This window comes from Barbus barbus, assembly GCF_936440315.1.
Source record: "Barbus barbus genome assembly, chromosome: 47".
In the NCBI taxonomy this organism is placed as follows: Eukaryota; Metazoa; Chordata; class Actinopteri; order Cypriniformes; family Cyprinidae; genus Barbus; species Barbus barbus.
The window spans coordinates 18122578-18145575 of NC_136725.1; the positions used below are offsets into that span (position 1 = coordinate 18122578).

The window sequence follows — 22998 nt, forward strand, 5'->3', positions numbered from 1 at the left end:
TTTAGCTTGTTTTTTATACTTTTTGTGAATATCATTGACCATCTGCAAAATGCTGCCCCGTGACACTTTAACGCTCCCGATGTTTGTGTTTTCACACAGACACTGTTGCGCGATGGCAGAAGAGAAAGCACGGTCAGCACGCTCCACATCTCTGCCTCGAACATCGAGAGCGGCCAACAGATCACCTGCCGTGCTTCCAACAAAGCAGCGCCCAACGGCAAGGAGGCCACGGTCACCATCGACATCCAACGTGAGTGAATCTTCCACCGACTTCGCTTCTGTTCAAACACAATTAGCGGCAGTCACTCTCAAGCTCATGTTCCTCTTCCAAATCCTGCGACCTGCATTCTGTTCTGAGCATTTCTTGTGTTTTCCTGTCTGTGTGGATAAATTATTAACATGTGAAAATCTGCTATGTGCCGTCCTATTTTCTTTATTCAAACAGCCGTTGTGTATGCATGCGATCTGATGTCTGAGCACATGTCATACTCCGCTCCACAGACACATAAGACTTGACACAATTTTTGTTTTTCCTTGTTTTTTTGTCTTGGAGAAGCAATTGTGAATGTGACAGTTTGTCTGTATGCAGCATACAGGGATGTTTCTAAGCTTTAAGCCGGTTATTGTGGACATAAGTGCTAATTGTTAGTTTTTAAATGTCAGAAGAATCGAACACGACCAGATCCTTCTTCTGTATACAGGCGTTTCGTTTATTTTTATTTATAGCAGTCATAAGCTTCGCTGTCAAAAGTGTATCTGAAAGCACTAAAATGAAAGGCCTTAACTAATTCAGTGCGAAGATTAGCTTTTGATGAAATATTTCTGACAATGTATGCACAGGAAACAAAGGCTTTATTTCAGCTCTCTCAAGTGTTGAAAGATATTAAGTCTGACTAATAAAGCAGAAAATATATCATATTGAAAGATCCACAAGTTCTGACAGCTCCTTTCTTCACGTCCGTAAAGTCTGTTTTATTGCCCAGAAGGAATGCACCTCAGCACAAAGGAGCTCAAATTCTGAACTGAAAGCGTAAAACGGAAAACGTTTGTGTTTTTTTACTCCTCCAGACTCGGTCCAAATCGTTTTGTCATGCAAAACAATAGAAGAGTTTTACTGTAAGCTGCTTTCCTCTCTGGATTGCACAGGTGCCCCTGATTGGTCAGTTTTGATGATGTCGCCAGTGAAATCCTTTGTTTAATTAATCATGATTGGAGACCGTCAAACCAGCCAGGTTTGCTTTTATATCACTCTGCTAAACTACCAGTCAAAATTTTAGCATAATTAATATTTCTTAATGTTTTTGTCCCTTATGTTCACCATAAGGCTCCAGTAGAAACAGTAATATTTTGAAACATTATTACAATTTTAAACAATAATTTTCTATTTTAATATATTTTAACATGTAATTTATCCCGATGAAAGCTGAATTTTCAGCATTAGTTTTCAGTGTCACATAATCCTCCAGAAATCATTCTAATATGCTGATTTGCTGCTCAAGATACATTTATTATTAATAATAATGTTGAAAACAATTACAAAACAAACATTATGAAAAGTTTTTTGTTGCTCATTATTTTTGAGCTTATTTTATTTTTTGTTGCTTATTAAGATTTGGGTAAGTGTAATATATAAATATATTTTAAACATTGAAGCATAAAATTGATCAGAAGTAACCGCAGCAACTGTTGTTAACATTAATAATCAAACAAAGTATTAACAATTAAACACCAAATCAGCATATTAGAATGATTTCTGATCATGTGACATGTTCATGTGACACTGAAGACTGGCAAAATGGCTGCTGGAAATTCAGCTTTGCCATCACAGGAATAAATTGACACATCTCTATTGAAATAAATTCAGCCTTAAGCATAAGAAACATCATTTAAAAACATAAAATCTTAATTGTTCCCCATTTTGATTGGTAGTGTATGTGTAAGTCAATGAAATTGCCACAAATAAGCTAACTGCTGCTGTCAAGATTCATTTAGCTCATGATTCATGGAGGCTCACTTGAACTTCCCCGTAGCCATCTTTATCAGAATAATTTACGCCATGTCTAACCTGAGCCCATGTGCTCTGGCGTTTGAGATGTGGCAGGTGTGACACGAGGAAGCAGTTCAGTGAAGTGGAGATCATGCTGTAGGCCACACACTGGAAGAACATGTGCTGGGTAAATAAGTGATGACTGAGAGCAGAGAGGTGCTAGAACCTTTGGGCCACAGCGACCCATGGGGAGCTCCAACCGGCACCTTGGGCGCTCTGCTGACGCTTCATGTCATCAATATTTATAAAAGACAGCTGTTAAGTGAGGTGCCATGAAGGAAATATGTTTTGTGGTAGAGCTGGCAAAAGATGTTTTCCACTGTTCACAGAGATTATTTACTGAAAACACTTTCATTATATCTCGTATGCTGTTTTTTCCATTTATCGTTCTCTGTAGGTAATTGCCCAACAACAACAGATATAAATTGTGCTGGTCTGATCTAATACAGTGACGTGAAAGAGTTGCAAGAGTTCATCAGTGGAATGGGAGAATGTTTAGATTTTATTTCGTCTGAAGTTTTTGCATTCCGCCCAAAGTGTACCGCTAATAAACAGTTCTGATCTGTGGGTACATGAGTCACCAGTGACCTAAATAAGCGTGTTGCTTTTCACATTTCTGCTATACTCTGGCCCTTCTCTTCATACCAGACAGAAAACATTTGCTCCTAATCATATATAAGCTCTTGGCTGTGAAAGCACTGCCCTATTAATTAGGATTCCTGCAGAAACAGCTTCATCTATACTGACCCTGCTGTTAATCACAACCATTTCTCTATGACCACTCGGGTCTTCTTTCTGAACAACAATGATCTGGATCATAGTGAGCCACAAAACCTTTTTGTCTTTTTGTATGTATGTATGTATGCATGTATGTACAGTATGTATATATATATATTAGTGCTGTCAAACGATTAATCGCATCCAAAATAAATGTTTTTATTAAATATAGAAACGTAACATTTTTTTCTTAAATATATACATGCATGGGTGTGTATACATAATAAATATACACAGTACACACACATACTATATCTATATACTATCTATAATATTATTATTAAATGTAAATTGAGATGTGTAATTTAACACAATGGTAGTAATATGATGGACAGTGCACATTTTATAGAAATTTTGTGGGATTTCTAATCATTCACTGAAAGCTAAATGTTCTTTCAGGCAGAAATGCTCTCAGGAATTAGGTGGACTAAATGTGCAGATGGAATTCTTCATCAAACCAGCTGTACCAACATCAAACCAGAATAAACCAACCAGGTCCATTTTGCAAATTCAGAGTGGTTTTAGCCGATCTGTTCAGCAAGGACACCATTTCTTTCTCTGTGCTTTTCTTTAATCAGTTTGGCCCTGAGCAGATGGTCTGCCAGTGTGCCAGAGTTAAGGGTTCGTATCATTCCTCATTGATATGGGTGCTACTTTTTAATTAGTTTGACACCCTTCTAGACTTCTACTCTAGATTCCATTGATTATTTCCACGGAAGCGGACATTTAAAAAAAATGACTTGACGATAGAGAGTAATGGAAACTTAGTTTCTTGGTGGTTCCTCTTCTCACAACTCCATTCAATAAGGATCTCTGGACTCAACCAATCTTCATAGTCTAGATGCACAAATTAATCTGCAATGTGTTGACATTCACATCTCCAACATTCTCCTTTTTCCATTCACATCAGTGCCTCTGAACCACATTCAATAATTAAAACTTCCCCATTAAACAACACGTTTCATATTTCATAAAAGCGTTCTCAAAGCTAGCAGCCCACATCAATCAACGTCCACACTTCACTTTATTCCCTTTCGGTTTTCCTCTCTCTTACGACTCTAAAGAGATTTGGCTTTATCGTAAAGGCAGCTAATATTCTTCACAGCAAGTGCTGCCGATAATGCCGTCTGACCCTTTGCTCGAACGTGGCGTAAAGATCTTTCGCACCGTTAGCTCGTGGGCCTCGGTGTACTGGTTCGTTTAAGAATGAGCACCCAGGAGAGTGGCTCTCCGCTTCTCAAAGTAATTGCCTTGTAAATAAGAGTGGGTTTGAAACAATGCTGTTTGTTAGGAATAATTAATGACCACATGTGCACATGGAGCCACATCTGGAGGCCTCTCGTGAGCTCCTGTCAGGTGAACGCACTCACTCCACACAAAGGAAACTGACAAGAGGTGCTTTATCAAGCTCAAGGAAACACTCACTCTTATCCTCCCTTGAATCCTCCATCCAAAATAGATGCATGCCTCTACGTTTAGAGGACGTGAAGGTTTTGGATGCATATTTGCATGCGATTCTTTTTTCAGATTTACAGAAACCTAGAAACCCCCCTAAATCCCAAAGATTCCTATAAGACCAGTGCAAACTTCATTTAAAATGAATGACCACAGATCAATGTTGATTCTGTACAATCTGAGGACCTGGTATGTGAACTAATTGCACTGAGCCTCGTGACATAATAAAAGTTGTGTAGTGCCTTCCAGCCTTAAATAATAGCATTGTCTACATGTTATTGTTTAAGATTAATTACATATTTTAGCTAGATACATGTATTTAACATTCATTCAGCTATTTTAAAAGACTGGAATAAAAACAATAATGCCTACATTCAAAACTTGTTTATCACTAAAATTCATTTATAAATAGACACTCAAAATGTACTGAGAAAAATTTTCACTCAAATTACTAATAAATTTCACAATTAATTACAAATAAACGCAAGTAGCCTAACACAGAATTAAATGTGATATTTTGTAAACCATGCTCCGGTATTCTTTGTTTTATTTATAGATTTAAAAAATCATTTTTTTACGGTGATGACCGGTTTAAAATGACAATTTAACATTTCGGCTGGTTCAAGGTAATTCGTGTTAACGCAGAGAACACAATTCACTGTTTTAATCAACTGATAGGCATTGGCTTTTTTTCGGCCGATTCGATATGTTGAATTGGCGTCGGAGCTCATCGGTCAGTTGGGCCATCTGATCATTCTGATTGGCTGTTCAGCTGGCAAACCAGTGCGCGAGAAAGGCACAGAACAGACGTGCTACTTGGCCGTCGGGTGTCAGGGCAACTCTGGACCCAGACGCTGCCGATGTGAGGTGACCCCGCAGTCTGCATTCGTCACCGCTAGTTCGTCGGCGTCGGCTTGATGTGTTCCGGGCTTGAGGCGTAATAAGTAGAACGTGGAAGTAGTCCATTTCTCATTTGCTTACTACTCACACTATATTGCTGTTATTGTTTCTCTAATACGTTGGAATGTGCTGCTTTTTCCTTTCAGTGTTTTGTAGAAAAGCTGCAGGTTAGTTTTAAATGACTAGTCCCACGCTATAAGGCATTATGAATGAAACATCTGTCCCAGGTACAAATACATTGGGCGAGTGACGGGAACAGACTGCTAATGAGAAATCAGACCCAGCGCTGTGTCTGGGCTTTCCAGAGGCCTCTAATCACATTCAGACCTGTGGGAGGTGACAGATCTGTCCACTGCGCTTTGACAGGACTGGGGCAGATTGTAGGAGCTTTTCTCATATTAAAGTTTCAAGATTTTGGGGGGAAAAACAGCAGGAGGAACCACTGATTTGTCGGTATGTCGCTGATGTTTCTACCACTGGCCTAGTTAATGTCCAACATGCCCTGTGTCCAAACAAACACACGGCACAATCCTGCTTTCACAGACGGTTCCTTCGGCTCTGAGTGTGTCAGCGCCTGTCTGTCCGCTGTCACTTCCTGTCTATCTGCTGTCAGTCCTGTCTGTCTGTTTGGGTTTGGGTGTGTGTAATTGGGAAGGAGTGAACGGAAACAAACTCTAGCAAAGTGGGATAGCCTTGATCCAACCTATAAATTTCAAGCATATTTCAAACTTTCTTTTGTTTTAATTGAAACTGCCAGTTTTTAACGAGAATTCCAGCACCGCATTAAACTCAACTAAATAAAATGTAATTGTCATCTGAAATGGCTCGATAACAAGTCTGGGGTAAATATCGCTTTTGCTTAATGTGAATTTGGTCGCTGTTTGTTTAATTCTTGTAATCAATCTATTTGTTCATTTCGCCGAAAACTCTCTTTAATCATGCTCATTTTAAAAGTTGTTTAAATTCTAATTCAGCAATTAGAAGAAAAGTTACAGCGCCAATTAATCTTAATGCAAATTAGCTCCCATTACAGAGAAAAAGAATAATCAAGCCGTTCCCACTTTTTAGAGTATTTTTAGTTTGTTCTTTAATCCGCAATTAATCTTTCTGACGAGTATTTATTAATGAGCGTTTTGTGGGTAAGATGAAGTTGACCGGCCCTCTCTGCTCCTCCAGATTTCCCACTGGTGAACCTCTCTGTGGAACCGCAGCCTGTTCTAGAAGGCAATCTGGTCAAGTTCCACTGTGCAGCTAAAGCGAATCCCCCTGTCACTCATTACAGGTGAGAGCTCACACACACACATAGACCAGAAACTGGTTTTCTTTCTTGGAATCTAATTTTTTCACTCTCCTGATGTTTTTCTCTTGATGCCTTCACGGAAAAACCACATGAATTTCACATGCGAACACATGTTCATCACGTATGCATGCAAAGCAGCATGATAAATTAATGTGTTTTTGCTTAAACACGTGATCGTATGGAAATAGCAACTGAGGCATGATGTGACACATTGAGAGCTTGTGCTCTAAAACCAAAAATGCAAATGTAGTCATTTAAAATTTCTCTTTGTTTCTCTATACTTTTACATAACTTTGTTTTAAAAAAAAATTGGTGTGGGCAGTGGCTCTTTTCTGGTTGTAGCAATGGTTGTAAAATGGACTTATGGACTTGGCTTCTTCAGTAAAACATGAATTCGTGATGCCTTGAAAGTGGACAATATCGGCTTTTTTGACAAAACGTATTTAGTGTTCAGATTGTGCTATATGTTGAGAATAATGCACGGCATTTTTTTAAAGTGGCGTTTATCGTTTTTTGCAGATAAACTCTTCATATGCATTACTGTTCAAAAGTTTGGAGTCAGTATGTTTTTTTTTATGTGTCTTGTGCAAGAAATATTTTTAAGCTGCAAATCAGCATATTAGAATGATTTCTGAAAAATCATGTGACACTGAAGACTGTAGTAATGATGCTGAAACTTCAGCATGATTACAGGGATAAATACATTTTGAAATACATTTGAAAACGTCCACTGTTTCAGATGTAACCTGTTGGTCAGGAACATGTTTTTTTTTGTTTTTTTTTTACGTTTTGTTTTGTGATTTCTCTGAAAAGTCTTCAACATATAGAGAGAGACAGTGTCACACATAACATCTTTTTAATCAACGTAGAGCGAGAGATGATCTCACCTGCCGCCCCATCAGAGTTTCATACATTATTCATGCCAGAGAGGTCTAAAGAAGCACACACCAGGCTCTTGTGCCTGTGCCCTCAGCCAGCTGGACAAAGAATCTCCAAAGCTCAGAGGACACTGTGTGTCTCCTGTCCCTTGACCCACTGCAGCAGGCTTCAGATGCATGCTGTGCCACAGATCGAACCCTCAGCCAAATATAATGTCATGAAATCATCAATCAAGCGCGAGGAAGCTCTCCACACGGAGACTGGCTTCTTGGAGAAACACAGAATTTGAATTCATACTGCAGGAACACAGAAGCCCAACTAATTACGAAGAAAGTCATTACTGATTGCGGGAGATTTCCTGTGGGCATTACACCGTTCCTCTGAGAGGATTAGAGCTGCCTCACTAGAAAGAGGAAGGATTATTTTCACTAGCCAATATTTTATTCATGTTCATTTTGTTTACATAAATATGGAAATTAATTTAACTTTGTTTTGTTTTGTTTTTTCGTAAGACAAAATGTAACATTTCTTATTGGAGGCGTCCGGTCCAGCCGCTCGCAGAAATAAAACCCATCAATGTCCTCCTGTGGCATTTGAAATGAGATTAGTGAAGCTGTAAATTAATTAGCAGAAATAAAGCCTTTATGTTCGGCGGTCATGATGGCCATTTAAGACCCTGAGTATTTTTCATTCATAGCTTTTCATAATTTTGCAGAGCAGTTTTTATGTCTAATGGAATCTGGCGTGATGTGATCTCAGCTCCACTAGTGATCGGCTCGTATGGATTTTTCAGTGGCTGATGCCAATACAGTGGGGTACAAAAGTAGCATTTTACCCCTTTTTTTCATTTTAAATTACATTATAAGCTTAATTTGAGAGAATAGAATGGACTTGAATTTGTATGTCCTATTTGCATGACGTAGCACTTAATATGTCCCCCTTTTTGCTTTAATGACAACAGCACTTCTTTTGGTGTAGAACCTAATGATTTCAGAACATCTTGTGTTTCAATGAAAAACTCATGATCAGTGTCATATATTTCCTGATTTGATTAGTGATCTACAAATAGTGCAGACTAATATTTAAAACATGTAAATCACAACTTTTCCCACATTTAAAGTCAGTGTTTTAAATCACATATTTTCAGTGTAGATCCAGACGTTTGATGATATGGATATAAATATCCTGGCATTAAATAGTTTTACATAGTATTTAATATTTATATAACTATTATTTATTAACAAAATTCTGTTAAAAATGTGCATTTACATTGTTACACCAGTAGGTGGCAATAAGTGATAATCTTAACGAGTGAGTCATTTAATAATTCATTCAAACTATTCATTCAAACACTGATTCATTCAGGAATTAAACATCTTTATAAGTGAGTGCTTGAATCGTTTACTCAAACGATTCTTCCAAACACCGATTCATTCATGAAGGAATAAAAGTCGTTGAATCATTCACTCGCATGTTCGCAACTGTGTGTTGATCACAATGGTCAATTCTGTTGTGGCTTTGATTAAAACTAATTTCATTTGTGGAGCAAAACTAGAGAAAGTAATGAACAACTTGTAAGAAATGTAAATTTAATTAACTTTTTTGTTTATTGAACTGTTGTAATAAATCGTAATTGTCTTGCTCATATGATATTGCTTAAGCATCACTACATATATAATATATATATATAATTGCTGAGAGTACTGTAACTGCCATTTATGATTCCGGTAAGCTGGAATCAGTAGAGAAAGCACTGCATTGTAGCAGTGTTTATGTATGTGATGTAGTGCGTGTGAAATCCACAGTGACAGTGAAATAAATTCCGTTCTTTCTTTTCAAAGGATGTGGCCTTTCGTTTATCCTAAACCTAGACTTTTCTCCACCAAATAACACCTTGAAATGTGAAGCTGTCATAAAGAGTTCAACAAAAGTCACTGTGCTCAAAAAGGTAGCCACAACCTTGCTATAGAAAAGAGCAAAAGAGAGTGTGTCTTTCAATTCTGGCAGCGATTGTTTGTTTTCTTGAACTCTCAGAGCGGAAAAGTGGGGCGTGAATGGATGGAATCAGACACGTCGCTTTTCTGCCTGTGCATAAAGTATGTGCTTCGTGTCCCTCCAGGGGCTTTCTGTCAGCGCTGGTGTTGGCGGTTTTGTTTTGGCGTAGGTGATTTGTCTTGTCTTATCCTCATTTGTCACCTCTGAAGTGTCTAATGGAAGATGCTCTGTTGGGCGTGTCGAACGTTTGATGTGAACATGTGGCTTTGCAGCTTAGCATCAGTGGGCATCAGCGTCCACGTGGCTGATTGCTTGTTTTGGTGGAGACGGTTTGAACCACCCAGTGTTTTAATTCGAAATGCGGCTGATCACAGACAGCCCTCCTGCGGCATCTTAAAAAACAAACAATTTATTTTCCACGGGTGTTGTATCGGCTTACACCTTCAGAGGATTCTTTATTTATTCTAGGGTTTGTACATGTACTATTGCTGTTGAATTATGTAAAAAAAAAGCAGCAAACACTTGGATTTGATCTGTGTATAGTGAAGGCTTGAGAGCCTGGTTTGTCTTTCTGCCTGAGGTTTGGACATCTTTTTCTGATGTTTTATTTGCGGTTACTTTACTGTTTTATTCTCATGCCCCTTTCCGAGATAAAGTTGTCAAGGCTCTACGTATGTATAACACAATGTTTTTATCTTTGAATGTGTCAAGATTCAACCCTCGTCTGAGCCAAAGAAGTGTCTCCCTGACAGGAGGACGCTGTAATTTCTCAAACTGCTCTGGGTCTTGATTAAATTAAAGTAAGACAGTTAATCACTTAAATGTCAAAGATCCATGGAAATTGTTCACAGCACTTTTCCTATTTTAGCACCAAATACAGGATTAAAATAATTTCATAAACAGCTTACGCTGACTATTGGCACCATTGGAATTGATGAAATTGAATTTTCCTAACAGGATGTAATATGCCTTTTCCGGTGTTCGTTTGAATCCATGATGAGACCTGCTGTGATCCAGAGTAATCTCTTCATGTTAGACGCTTTTGATGGTTAATCAATTGACACTGGATTAGCTACACATTTACATTCCCATACATTTGAATGAAAAGGATATCTGTCCAGCTCTGCGCATAGAAAATGTCTCCTGGCCTCTTTTTTACCACTCCAATTCTTGCCATATTTTCAGTTGGTCAGACTGTTTTCTCCTGAGACTGACAGGAGAAGCCATCAGCCCTGTCCTGAGCGTGGATCTCTCTCATGTGTTTGAGTTCATGTGGAGGCTGCCGTCCCCAAAGGAACCCAGAGGAAACTCTGTGGAAAAGAAAGTTTGCGGGTCAGCACAGAAACACGTTGAGCCTTGGTGTGCATGTAGGCAGTGTGAGTTTGAGTCTTGGTTCTACTGAACAAAGCAAAAGACATCCATTGGACCAGCAGTTAAAATATACTGCAGAAGCATGTCCTTAAAATTTGCTGTTGTCAGGGCAACTAATGTATGTCTTATCTTCTATTGATTTTTTGCATGGGAACAACACAACTTAGGTGTTGGTGTAGACTACAGTTCATAAGTAACATTTTTACAGTAAAATTTTGCAGGGATGCATTAAATTGATCAAAAGTGATAGTAAAACATTTACCATGTTAAAAATATTGGTTTCAGATAAATGCTGTTCTTTTGAACTTTATATTTATCAAAGAATCATGAATATATATACACTTATTAGGCAAGATATTACAGTCATGGCCAAAAATATCGGCACCCTTGGTAAATATGATCAAAGAAGGCTGTGAAAATTTATCTGCATTGTTAATCCTTTTGATCTTTTATTTTAAAAATTCACAAAAATCAAACCATTGGATAATAATTCATTGGATAATAAGAATTTAAAATAGGGGTAAATATCATTATGGAATAAATGTTTTTTTTTCTTCTCAAATATACGTTGGACACAATGATTGGCACCCCTAGAAATTCTTATGAGTAAAATATCTCTGCAGTATATTCCCATTCATATTCAAAATTCTGAGCACTCCAGGGTGATTATGAACATGAAATTATCCAGCCATGGCTTCCTGTTTCACAGAAATATAAATAGGAGGGAAAACAAAGCCCAAATTCCCTTAATCATCCATCACAAATAATATATTTTGTATGTGCAGCAAAGGATAATTGAGCTTCACAAATTAGTGAAGTGGCTTTAAGAAAAGAGCTAGAGCAGTGAAAATTCCCATTTCCAACATCAGGGCAATAATTAAGAATTTCCAATCAACATAAAATGTTATGAAACTGTCTGGAAGAGGACGTGTGTCTATATTGCCCTAATGCACGGTGATGAGGAGAGTTTGAGTGGCTAAAGACTCTCCAAGGACCACAGCTGGAGAATTGCAGAAAATAGTTGAGTCTCAGGGTCAGAAATCCTTTTAAAAAAAATGGCCAAACAGCACCTACATCACCACATGTTGTTTGGGAGGGTTTAAAGAAAAATTATCCTAGCTCATCCAAAAACAAACTACAGCATATTCAGTTATCAGACAGGACTGGCACTTCAATTGGGACTGGCTTCTATGGTCAGATGAAACTAAAAAATTAGCTTTTGAACAGCAAACACTCAAGATGGGTTTGGTGAACACAGGGATAAAAAGTACCCCATGTGTACACTGAAGGTCCTGGACATCTTGTTTAGACACATGGCATCATGGATTTTATCAAATACCAACAGATAAAAAATCAATAAGTGACTGATTCTATTAGAAATCTTATAATGGGCCATGTTTGGATCTTCCAACCGTACAATAATCCAAACACAAACCTCAAAAACAACACAAAAATGGGTCACTGAGCACAAAACCAAGCTTCTGCTATGGCCATTCTAGTCCTCTGACCTGAACCCTGTAGAAAATGAGTGAGGTGAACTGAAGAGAAGAAGCACCAACATGGAGCTGGGAATCTAAAGGATCTGGAGTGATTCTGGATGAAGGAATGGTCTCTGATCTCTTGTCAGGTGTTCTCTAACCTCATCAGGCATTATACGAGAAAATTTAAAGCTGTTAAACTGGCAAATGGAGGTTTCAAAAGGTATTGAATAAAAAGGTGCCGTTAATTGTGGCCAATGTGTATTAGAGAAAATCCTTTATTTCATTATGATATTTCCCCCCATTTTAAATTCTTATTATCCAATGAAAGATTAGATTTTTGTAAATTTTAAAAATAAAAGATCAAAAGGATTAACAATGCAAATTCATTTTCACAGCCTTCTTTGATATATAACATATAATGATAATAAAGATATACTTTGCTTTTGACACCACATTTATTTAAAAAATATTGCAAAGACAGTTTGCAAAAAAAAAAGTTACTTTTTGTTACACTCTGCCAACTGCCAATAAAAGGGATAAAAAGACGAAACTCTAAATAAATAAAAAATACACGAGTATATTTATTATGCCAAATTCTTTTTATTTCTGTAACACTGTCCACTTTAGCTTCACAGATGCAAACAAAAGTCCATCTGCTCAGTGCTTGATCGTCTCTTCTGAATCTGGAGCTTCAGCGTTGTCCATGGTTTTTCACTTTCCTCTTCACATTTCACTATAATGACCGCAACATCAAAGGGTGCCAATGATAGAGGCAGCATCTAAAAACCTCTTAATGTGTTCCTGTTATTCTTCTGCCAAAGAAGACATGGCCTGCCGACAGCACAGAAATGAAAAGGCTCGAATAAAAAAAAAAAAAAACGTGGTGTCCTGAAAATTATGTTAGACCCTCTGAAGGATGCTTTTGTTGTTTCAGTACACCATGCAAATAAGACATGATCTCAGTCATTTGCCTGTGAAAAAACACCTTTCTTGTCGCCTTTGATCTTTAGAGCAGATCTGGGAAAAAAGCCTTTGGCAGCGTCCAACAGGGTTGTTCATTTTCTTGCCCTCTTTTTGTCTCTGATGGATAATTAGGTGGGCGAAGGGGGGAAGCATGATCACAGATGCAACGGGAGACACTTATGAGGTGCTGGTTGATCATTCCTTCTTCACCGAGCCAGTATCCTGTGAGGTGACCAATGCCCTGGGCAGCACCAACATCAGCCGTAACGTGGATGTTTACTGTGAGTCTAAATGCTGCATATACATAGGTTTCTTTCTTTTTGATATCTTAAAGGAATAGTTTATTGAAAAATGATTAATTCAAGGATGTTTTGTCATTTCAAACTCACATGACGTTCTTTCATGAATGTTCTTTTGCATATACCAAAAGTGAATGGATTTGTGTTTGTATTTTTGTTGTAGTCGGGCCCCGTCTGGCTGCTGAACCCCAGAGCCTTCAGGTGGATCGGGGATCTGATGCCGTGTTCAGTTGTGCTTGGATTGGAAACCCTTCGCTCACCATTGTCTGGATGAAAAGGGGCCATGGAGTCGTACGTACTTTGCTCTGCACTGCTCATAAAACAGGGATGTGCACAAATGGACTCTCTTTTATTGGCTCACGCTCATTTATTTACAATGCAGCTAAACTCGGCCCACTTCATGTCATCTACCCACTCATTAAACAGGTGCAACATTTAGAATTTTTGTTTAATTTTTTTCATCTAATATTTGTATTTTATACATAAATTTATTTTTAGTTAACAATAAAAAAACTCCTTATATAATGAAATGTTCTGAAATCTGCAACTTCGAGTTTTCAAACTTTTTCAAAACTTTCAAACAAGGCTTTGTCGAACCAAAAATTATAGTTATATTGAAAAAAAATTCATTTAAAAAGTTAATTTAATTCTACTCCCTTCCCATTTTAAATTTAAACTGAAATTTAAAAAAGGCATTTAACTGAAATTTAAAATGCATTCTGAATGGCACACAACCCTGACTTCTCAAATTGTATTCAGTTCTCCATCTGGGCGTGATTAATGTATCAGACACACACATGTAACTGATCTGTTTTTGATGATGATAACAGCTGTGACAGTTGAGTTTCAAGGGCTAATGGACCCTCAATAGAGCACATTGTGTTTGTTTGGGTCATCATCTGTTGGGAACGCGCAACCGATGTCAAAACTCAAGAAAGAAGCTGTATTTGTGACTACAGTGATGGTTTATTATAGATGCAGTTGTGCTTCATGTATTCATGTAAAAAAATAGCAAGAGAAAAGTTTTTAATGATGTCTACAAAGTTTACTCAGACTGTGGCGTTGTGTTTTTTTTTTTCTTCAAACATCTGTTACCTTGCAGGTACTAAGCAATGAGAACACCTTGACACTGAAGGCAGTGAGACAGGAGGACGCTGGGAAATACGTATGTCGAGCTGTGGTGCCGCGAGTGGGAGTGGGAGAAAAGGAGGTCACGCTTACTGTCAATGGTAAATATTTTTAACGCTTTGTTTATATTCAGTCTGTCGGTCTGATCAAGACCCTTCAGCGAATTCTCATTTCCTACGGCTTTTGATTGCTTTGACTCACAAGAGCTGCAAGAAGCTCTCAAAAGCAGGATCAGGCCACATTTCACTCAGGCTAAAGGGGATGTTTACACTGTTTAGCTTTGCAATAACCGAGCCATGCTCTAGATATGGGCGTCGTAATCAGGAGAGATGATCTTGAATCGCTCTCATCATTTCTTCTCTCTCGTCAATAGATGACAGACTCCGGGCACATGAGCTCGTGTGATTTGCTTTAAGGACTCTACCAGGTTTCTGAATCAATACGGGCATATTGATTAACCCCACGCTTCAAGAAGAGTCTTTCCCTGAAATGTAATAAAAAAAATATCACAGGCCATTTTGGGCAGCTCGAATACTATACCAGCAAAGACCATATACATATGTGTTTTGGTTGTTTTGCTTTGTCTTGCTGTAGGCATCATTTTATTGGTTATTATCTCTCCAGAGGAGCTCATGAAAAAGTGTTCTGGAGCTTTGTATGCTTTATCCATTTGTTTTGATGGAAACTTTTATGTCCTAAGGGCTTTGCAATAACACCGGCCTGCTCCTGTGAGGCAATAAGCCTCTTCAACGCTCTATGAATTCTTAATCTTTGCTGTTTTTCCTCTTGTGGTGTTACAAGGCTGAGATCTGGGCCGGACCGTGGGCCTCCTTGGGTCCTTGTGTCTAATCCAGTCTTAAAGGAACAGTTCAGCCAAAAATGTTAATTCTGTCATCGATTACTCACCCTCATGCTGTTTCAGACCTGTATTACTTTGTTTTCTTTTGAAATGCAAAAAGGGATGTTTAAAGGATAAGCTTAAAAATTACTCAGAAAATGGAATGAGTGGAAATTTCTTCATAATTATTAATACATGTGCAAATTAGCTAAGAATTAAACAAATAGTCATATCTTTGTGGCAATTGTTTGTTGATAATACAAGCTTTCTTTACCTTACAAATAGTTGTCTAAAGCAAAAATGCTATGAAGTGCATATAATTTTATTATGAGAGAGTGTGACATGCTTGAGCAAAACAGATACTATTTTTGGAATCAGCACCAAAAATTAGTTAAAAAACAATTATTGAATATTACTTAGCAAATGTGATGCAGGGCAGTGTACTTTAAAGGGTTAGTTCGCCCAAAAATGAAAATTAGTCCATGTTTTACTCACCCTCAAGGCATCCTAGGTGTATATATGAAGTTCTTCTTTTAGACAAATCCAATCTGAGTTATATAAAAAAAAATCCTTGCTCTTCCAAGCTTTATAATGGCATGGACGGGTGTTTTTGTTCAACAGTCCAAAAGTAGTCAAATAAAGTGCATCCATCCACATTAAAATGTGCCTCACATGAATAAAGGCCTTCTGTAGCAAATCAATGTGTTTTTGTAAGAAAATATCCATATTTAAAACGTTATAAGCTTTCTTTCACTTCCTCCTAACTGTCGTAGGTGGAAGCCATTCCGGTAGATGACATAGGATGTATATGTAGCGCACATGCTGCTAATAAACAGCGATGGAGAGAGAACGAAACAAAACGCCGGTCATGAATTAGAAGCACAAAACAAGGATTTGTAAAGAAAAGTCTTACTCTCAAAAAGAGTATTTCGATATAAGCCAAGAGGAGACTGGTTTTCCTTTACTAAACGTTGGTTTTCACAAGACTTACATGCGCTGCGACTACGTCCTATGTCATCAGCCAAAAAGGCAGTCTCTCATGAATGCGCGTACGACAGTTAGCGAAAATTACACAAAACTGATTATATCGTTTTAAATATGGATTTTTTTTTTTTTTTTACAAAACTGCATCGATTCACTTCAGGAGGCCTTTATTCACCGCCCAGAGCTGTGTGAGGCACATTTTAATATGAATGCCATTATAAAGCTTGGAAAAACTTTCAGATTCAACTGAAAGAAGAAAGTCATATACACCTAGGATGTCTTGAGGGTGAGTAAAACATGGACTAATTTTCATTTTTGGGTGAACCAACCCTTTAATGGCCTTTTTTGAAACTGGAAAAGCAATCATCACAATTTCTTTTTAAATGTACTGGAGAAAACAGTACTTTTGTGTTCCACAGAAGACAAGTTTGGAATGACACAAGGGTGTAAGGTCACTCTTGAGGTCTTTATCACAATCTAGCACTGACAAATACTTTGGATTCAGTCAGATTGAACATTTAAAACCCAAATATTTTATGTACTCTGTAAAACCGCCCACAATGTAAATGAAGTTATGTTGCTGATGCAAATTAAGAATCCTTAAAGTTAAGGTCTATATGATAATGTAGGTTAGTCACCTCATTGTCAGAAATAGACCCATATCTGCTCCTGTTCTATAATCAATGACCTTTTGTTTAGGAAGTGAATATGCAAATAATGCAGCAGCACCAACTCTTAGACGCCAGTTCATCTGTGATGATCAAGCTGTTTGATTGTTGTACTTGCTTTAGATTAATCAGGTTACAAGGGTAATTTTTTGACGCTACTCCCCTAGTTCACCTCAACATGAATATTCTGTCTTTGTTTACTCCAAAACCCAAAGGCATTCTTCAGAATTTCAAATTGTACATTCTACAGAAGAAAGAAATTCATACAGGTTTGGAATGACATGAGAGTGAGTAAATAAGGCTATGTTCACACTGCGAGCCTTAGTGCTCAATTCTGATTTGTTTTCTCAGATCTGAATTTTTTTGTGTAGCTGTTCACATTGTTGCTTTAAATGTGGCCAATATCAGATTTACAGTGTGAACAGATCATGGTTCTGAACTGACCCGCGTGCACAAAAGAACGATACAAACAGGGTTTTCAGATTTTCACAACAAAATCCACCCAATTGCTTCTCAAATCTAGTCCAAAGTTCTGGGGGGGGGGGGGGGGGGGGGGGGGGTAAAAATCGCATTAGTGGGGTCGCGTCAACCCACGAAGTTGAAAAACAACCCACGGCAACAGTGGAAAAAGTAGCCCAATTCCATGGGGAAACTGTGGATTTGGCAACACTTGCGCCATACCGAGGTAAACATGGAGGACATAAAGAAAGTGATTATGTGTTTATTTATAGTGTGATCTGCTGCAGAAGCCAGAGTAATTATGTACAGGCAATATGAAAAATAAATACAAGGATGGGACAAAAGACAGCAGAGTCCTCATATTTTGCTTGTATATAGTGTTGTCACTGTAATACTTATGAGTTCTGGCCAGGGCTGGATTGGTAATCGGGCATACCAGGCATTTTAAGGGGCCGACACTTGCACCAAAAAATGCCAGGGCTGATTTTTTGTCCCAGTCCAGCCCTGGTTCTGACACATCACACTTCCACTGATTACCTTTTGCAAATCTCCTGATAATTTTGGGTATGTACAATCTTTGAAGTTTCTCTCATCATCATGGAAAAATGATGAATGTCGATCAAGAGTGACATAAAAGCTGCATGAAATCTGACATGTCGCATTGCAAAACATCTGACCTGTATCGAATTTATTACCATATATGGAAGTGACACATATCGGAATCGTAAAGGTCCATGTGGTTTGTGCTGTTCACACTGTCAGATCTGAGTCACATGTGAGCAAAAAAAATCAGATTTGGGCCACATCTGACTGCAGTGTGAGAACTTTCATTTTTCATTTTTCAGTGAACTGTCTCTTTAAGAAATGTGCAGCCATATGCTAATTATGCTAACACATTAGTGCTTAAATACCAGAAATTAGATGGATTAGGCAGATGATGAATGGGAAATACGATTACTGATATTATAATAGATCATTAATGAATAACCACATTAGAGTCCATCAGGCTGCAAGAGCAGATGATTTTGTGATTCTGCTTCTGGTTCAGGTTTGGCTTGCATAGTGAAGTTAAAAATGAAAAGATCAGTTCGCTGTCTGCAAGAGGGTGAATTTAACAATGATTTTTAACCTCAGTTTGTTCTCTCTGAAATCAACAGGAAAATAAACACCGATTAACCAATCAGAACACAGTTTCAGAAGCCTGTTATGGAAGTAGTGTTGAACGCAGTTTGTGGTCATTCTAAGATATTTTTCATGCTCACTGAAAACAAATTGTGTCCGAGAACCACTCGCAACCTGTCACCCCTCTCACCCCTGGTTTTTGTTCATTTATTGTATTAATTAATATGTATTCTTGACTATCAATTTCATTTTTTAACCAGTCATTTATTGGTTTTTACAGTATCATACGCATGGATCTCCATGAGATGTGAGTCAGTTGTAGTAGATGATCAGGCCTTCCTTTCTCCCACCATACATACAGAGAATCGTCGAGAGCCAGGCACGGGGCGAGATGTGTGACTGCGCCTTCCTCGTGCGCTTCGGGCTCACATCCCGCTCTCTCTCCCTTCTCCGCTCGTTTCCCGTCTGAGTCTGAGAGATAAAGCTGTTTAATTACAGCCCGCATTTATGGCCATGATCCCCTGTCAGATTTGTTTGGCTCCCCCAGAGGACACGATCTGAACAGACTGCCGCTGGAAGAGCACGGAAAAGGCATCCCACCCCTCTGCCCGACTGCAGCCTTTGAGCGTGCGTGTGATTAAGAGGGTGCCGGGGACAGCGAGAGCATTGTCTCGCTCTCTCTAGAGAGACGGCGCTTCGGTGTGTACAGAAGACTCCTGCACGCTGCTGGGATCTGTAATTGATGGGATAGTACTCGCGCACTGAGACACCCGAATTCCAATTAAAATGAAAATCTGTTTTCATATAGAGACACATAATGAACCTCAAGCTGCTGCGGAAGGAGAAATGGAAAAGTTATGATTGTATTTATTATGATTTTATCTCCCCCTTTTCTCTTTCACTTTTAATTATTTATGAAATTATTAAGTTTACTCTAAGCATTATTTCCAGTTTTGTTGAATAAGATGCAGTGCGAAGAGTTAAATGACTAGCACATCCAAAAATGAGAAAACAGTCATTATTTACTCACCCTCCAACCTTGTATGCCTTTCTTCAGTGGAGCACAAAATGTAAATTGTTGGAGAATATCTTGCCACTTTTCAATATAATGAGCACTGGAACTGTCAAGCTCCAAAATGGCAAAAAAAAGCACCATAAAAGTGGTCCATACAATCCATGTTCAAGTCTTTTGAAGTCATATGATAGCTTTGAGTGAGGAACAGACCGAAATTTAAGTTGTTATTCAGTGAATAACAAATCTCTTAGTCCCTCCTTAGCTCTCTTTGGTGCATTTGTGAAAAAAAAAATAGCTATGACAAAACATACGTAGTTTAAGTCAGTATGAAATGGAATTAAAATATCCTATCTATCTTGTCTAAATGCATCTTATTGATCCATGCATTCTTAACATTTTTACTTAAATTTAAAAAAGTGAAAATTAACTCCATCTCAGACCATCCAATATATAGATGGGTTTGTTTCTTCATCAGAACAGTTTTTTTGGATCCTGTGCAGTGAGTGGGTGCCATCAGAATGAGAGTCCAAACAGCTGATGAAAAAAATCACAATAATCCACAAGTAATCCAAACCACTCCAGGCCATCAATTAATGCCTTGTGACATGAAAAACTGTTTAAAAAAAAAAAATCATCATGATCTGTCTGTGAAACATTAGACTTCTCTAATCATTTAGTCCACATTTCTTTTTTTTTTTCTTTTTGGATAATCCGTTTCACACAAATCACAATACAAAACAGTAAAGTGTCAAGTATTTGATGATTCAGTTCACAAAGAATGAATTTGGGGCTGCTGTATTTGTCTGTTAATTTGCACATACTCTCTTTTTGTTTAAGTGCCTGATTCACTGAACAAAATATGCAAATCAGGTTGTGAATGCGACAACAAAATGTCACAATTCAGACACCTGAATTAGTTTTTTTCTGGATATGTGCCTGGTCATAACACGCTTTTCCATCATTTGATGAATTGCGGCTGCGGTGATCAATGGAAAGTGGGGAAATGTACATGAAATCTCTATTAAAGGAAATTGCATTTACTGTAATGATGAAAACTGTGCCAGTCAAATAGTACTGAGTTGTGTGAATAAGGCACAATCTATAATGAGCCTAATTTACATAGAATGGAAGCATGTTTGTGCTGAAAAGAATAACAATGTCTTCATTTCAAAACTCGCCGGCTGGTTGTAAACTTGATTCAGTCAGTGAATAAGAAGCAGTGAAATACTGCATGCAAAAGTTTGTCCCTGATTCTTTACACTTCCACCTCATCTTAAGATAGATCATCAAAACCAGATTGGAGATCATGAAAACAGAAGCGTATGTTCTCAGGAAGGATGTGTGCTGATGTGGTGTGCAGGCGGTTCAGCTGTCAGACTTGAAGCTTGACAGTCTGTTGTTTGTTTCAGGGCCTCCCACCATCTCCAGCACACAGACGCAGCAGGCTCTGTACGGGGAGAAGGGCCAGATCAAGTGTTTCATCCGCAGCACCCCTCCTCCAGACCGCATTGTGAGTTCTGTCTATCCATCCAACTACCTCAGTGATCATTTATTTCTGAATCATGTCAGTGATATTCAAATCAATATTTCAGTTCAATTTACTTGTATAGTAGGCTACTTTATAAATATATTATATTTTATAAATGGTGTAATAATGTCATTGTAATTTCAGGTTTGTTCTAAAAATGGTCTCATTTTATGTTTAGATATTATCTGTTCCTAATCGTCGAAAATTATCACTTTACAGGTTCCTTTTTGTCTAAATGGTCAGTTCTGAGCCAAAATAAGTGTACAAAACTAGTCCTAGTTTAGCTGATAAACACTTGAGGTGCAAAATATGGCTCCATGAAATGAGTTTTATACTTTTAGACTTCAGTGCATTAAACAGATATTTTAAAGCATTTGAAGCTCTATTAAAAATGATTTATTTTGAGTGTTTGGGTTATTTCAGTGAATTGAGTCTCTTTAACTCTGTCTCACACAGTGTGTGTGCAATTTCTAGACATGAGCACTGTAAAAACTTGAATAAAGGTATGTGTGTTGAATTCATTTTCTTTTTTTATTACATTTCTTGACTGAGCTTAAAATGTCAAGTTGCCATGACTCCTGCTATAATTTTACCTCACATAATTACAGCAAGCAGCTCAAAGAAGAGTTTAGGGGAAACTGTTTCCTGTATTTACATGATTAAAAATTGTTAATTTAATTATATGCCCAATCTCGTGTTTTCTACGGGAAATGTACGTTATGGAGACTAAAGTGCTCATTATCCTAAACTATTGACAAACAGCACATGATCACTCACACGGCAAAAATTTCACTCTTGTGAAATACCACCACACACAGACCGTCAACACTTGGTATATAAAACGATCCATCACTTTAAATAGAGGAACAAACTCCTCCTGACATCACAGGACAACGAGTGTAAATCAAATTGGCAAACTGCCAGACAGTGCAACAGTATTAATTATTCATGTCCCGATGCATGCTGGGAAGAGGCTGAATGGACTGAACCGCAAAAGCATTTTTTCAGCCTAGGCTTGTTTGAACTAAAAAAGTGCATTAATCCAACTGACCTGCTGTGCTTGTGGGTTCGACTTAAAAAAACAGAGTATGTCATAATAGCAAAACAGCTTTACTTGTGTTCCTGAACTTTGCAATACTAAGTAACCCCCCCCCCCCCCATTATTTACTTATTGTTTATGCTTATATTTTATGCAGGCATGGTCATGGAAAGAAACAGTGCTAGAATCAGGAACATCGGGCCGTTATACTGTGGAGACCGTGAGCACAGAGGACGGCGTCATCTCCACCCTCACCATGAGCAACATCGTTCCTGCTGACTTCCAAACCATCTACAACTGCACCGCATGGAACAGTTTCGGTTCTGACACAGAGATCATTCGCCTTAAAGAGCAAGGTAACAATCAAATTACAATGTATCCAAACCAACCGCACTGCAACGGATTCAGATTCCAGCCACAAGCAATTTGTCTGTTCGGACCAGCCGTGACACAGCTAAGAGACGCGGCGGAATTATTCAAAAATCAATCAGAAGATTGATATGGATGGGCTCTCTCTGCTCTCTGTAATCTAATTCATTAATATTAAACCATTTTAATATTATTAAAAGTACATACTGAGTGACTGATGCAATCTTTGTCATGGAATACAAAGATGTTCGTTCACATTGTGTTCGCAGTTTTAACGTTCATGTTTTCTTTAATTTATTTTTGAAAATCTGAGGTAAATTATTCATTGTTACTTTCAGTATAGCTATCTACCTTATTCCTGACGAGCCTGCTGTATTTTGA

General features: G+C 38.0%; 1 protein-coding gene across 1 annotated transcript in view; it reads left to right on the plus strand.

Annotated features, from left to right (window-relative positions):
• kirrel3a (kirre like nephrin family adhesion molecule 3a) overlaps positions 1 to 22998 on the plus strand; it is a 128914-nt gene that overhangs the window by 96855 nt on the left and 9061 nt on the right. Inside the window, exons 5-11 of the mRNA XM_079410134.1 lie at positions 100 to 250; positions 6356 to 6461; positions 13301 to 13449; positions 13631 to 13758; positions 14570 to 14696; positions 21091 to 21191; positions 22406 to 22604. Of these exons, the coding sequence (XP_079266260.1) occupies positions 100 to 250; positions 6356 to 6461; positions 13301 to 13449; positions 13631 to 13758; positions 14570 to 14696; positions 21091 to 21191; positions 22406 to 22604 (961 nt within the window). The remainder of the gene's footprint in view (positions 1 to 99; positions 251 to 6355; positions 6462 to 13300; positions 13450 to 13630; positions 13759 to 14569; positions 14697 to 21090; positions 21192 to 22405; positions 22605 to 22998) is intronic.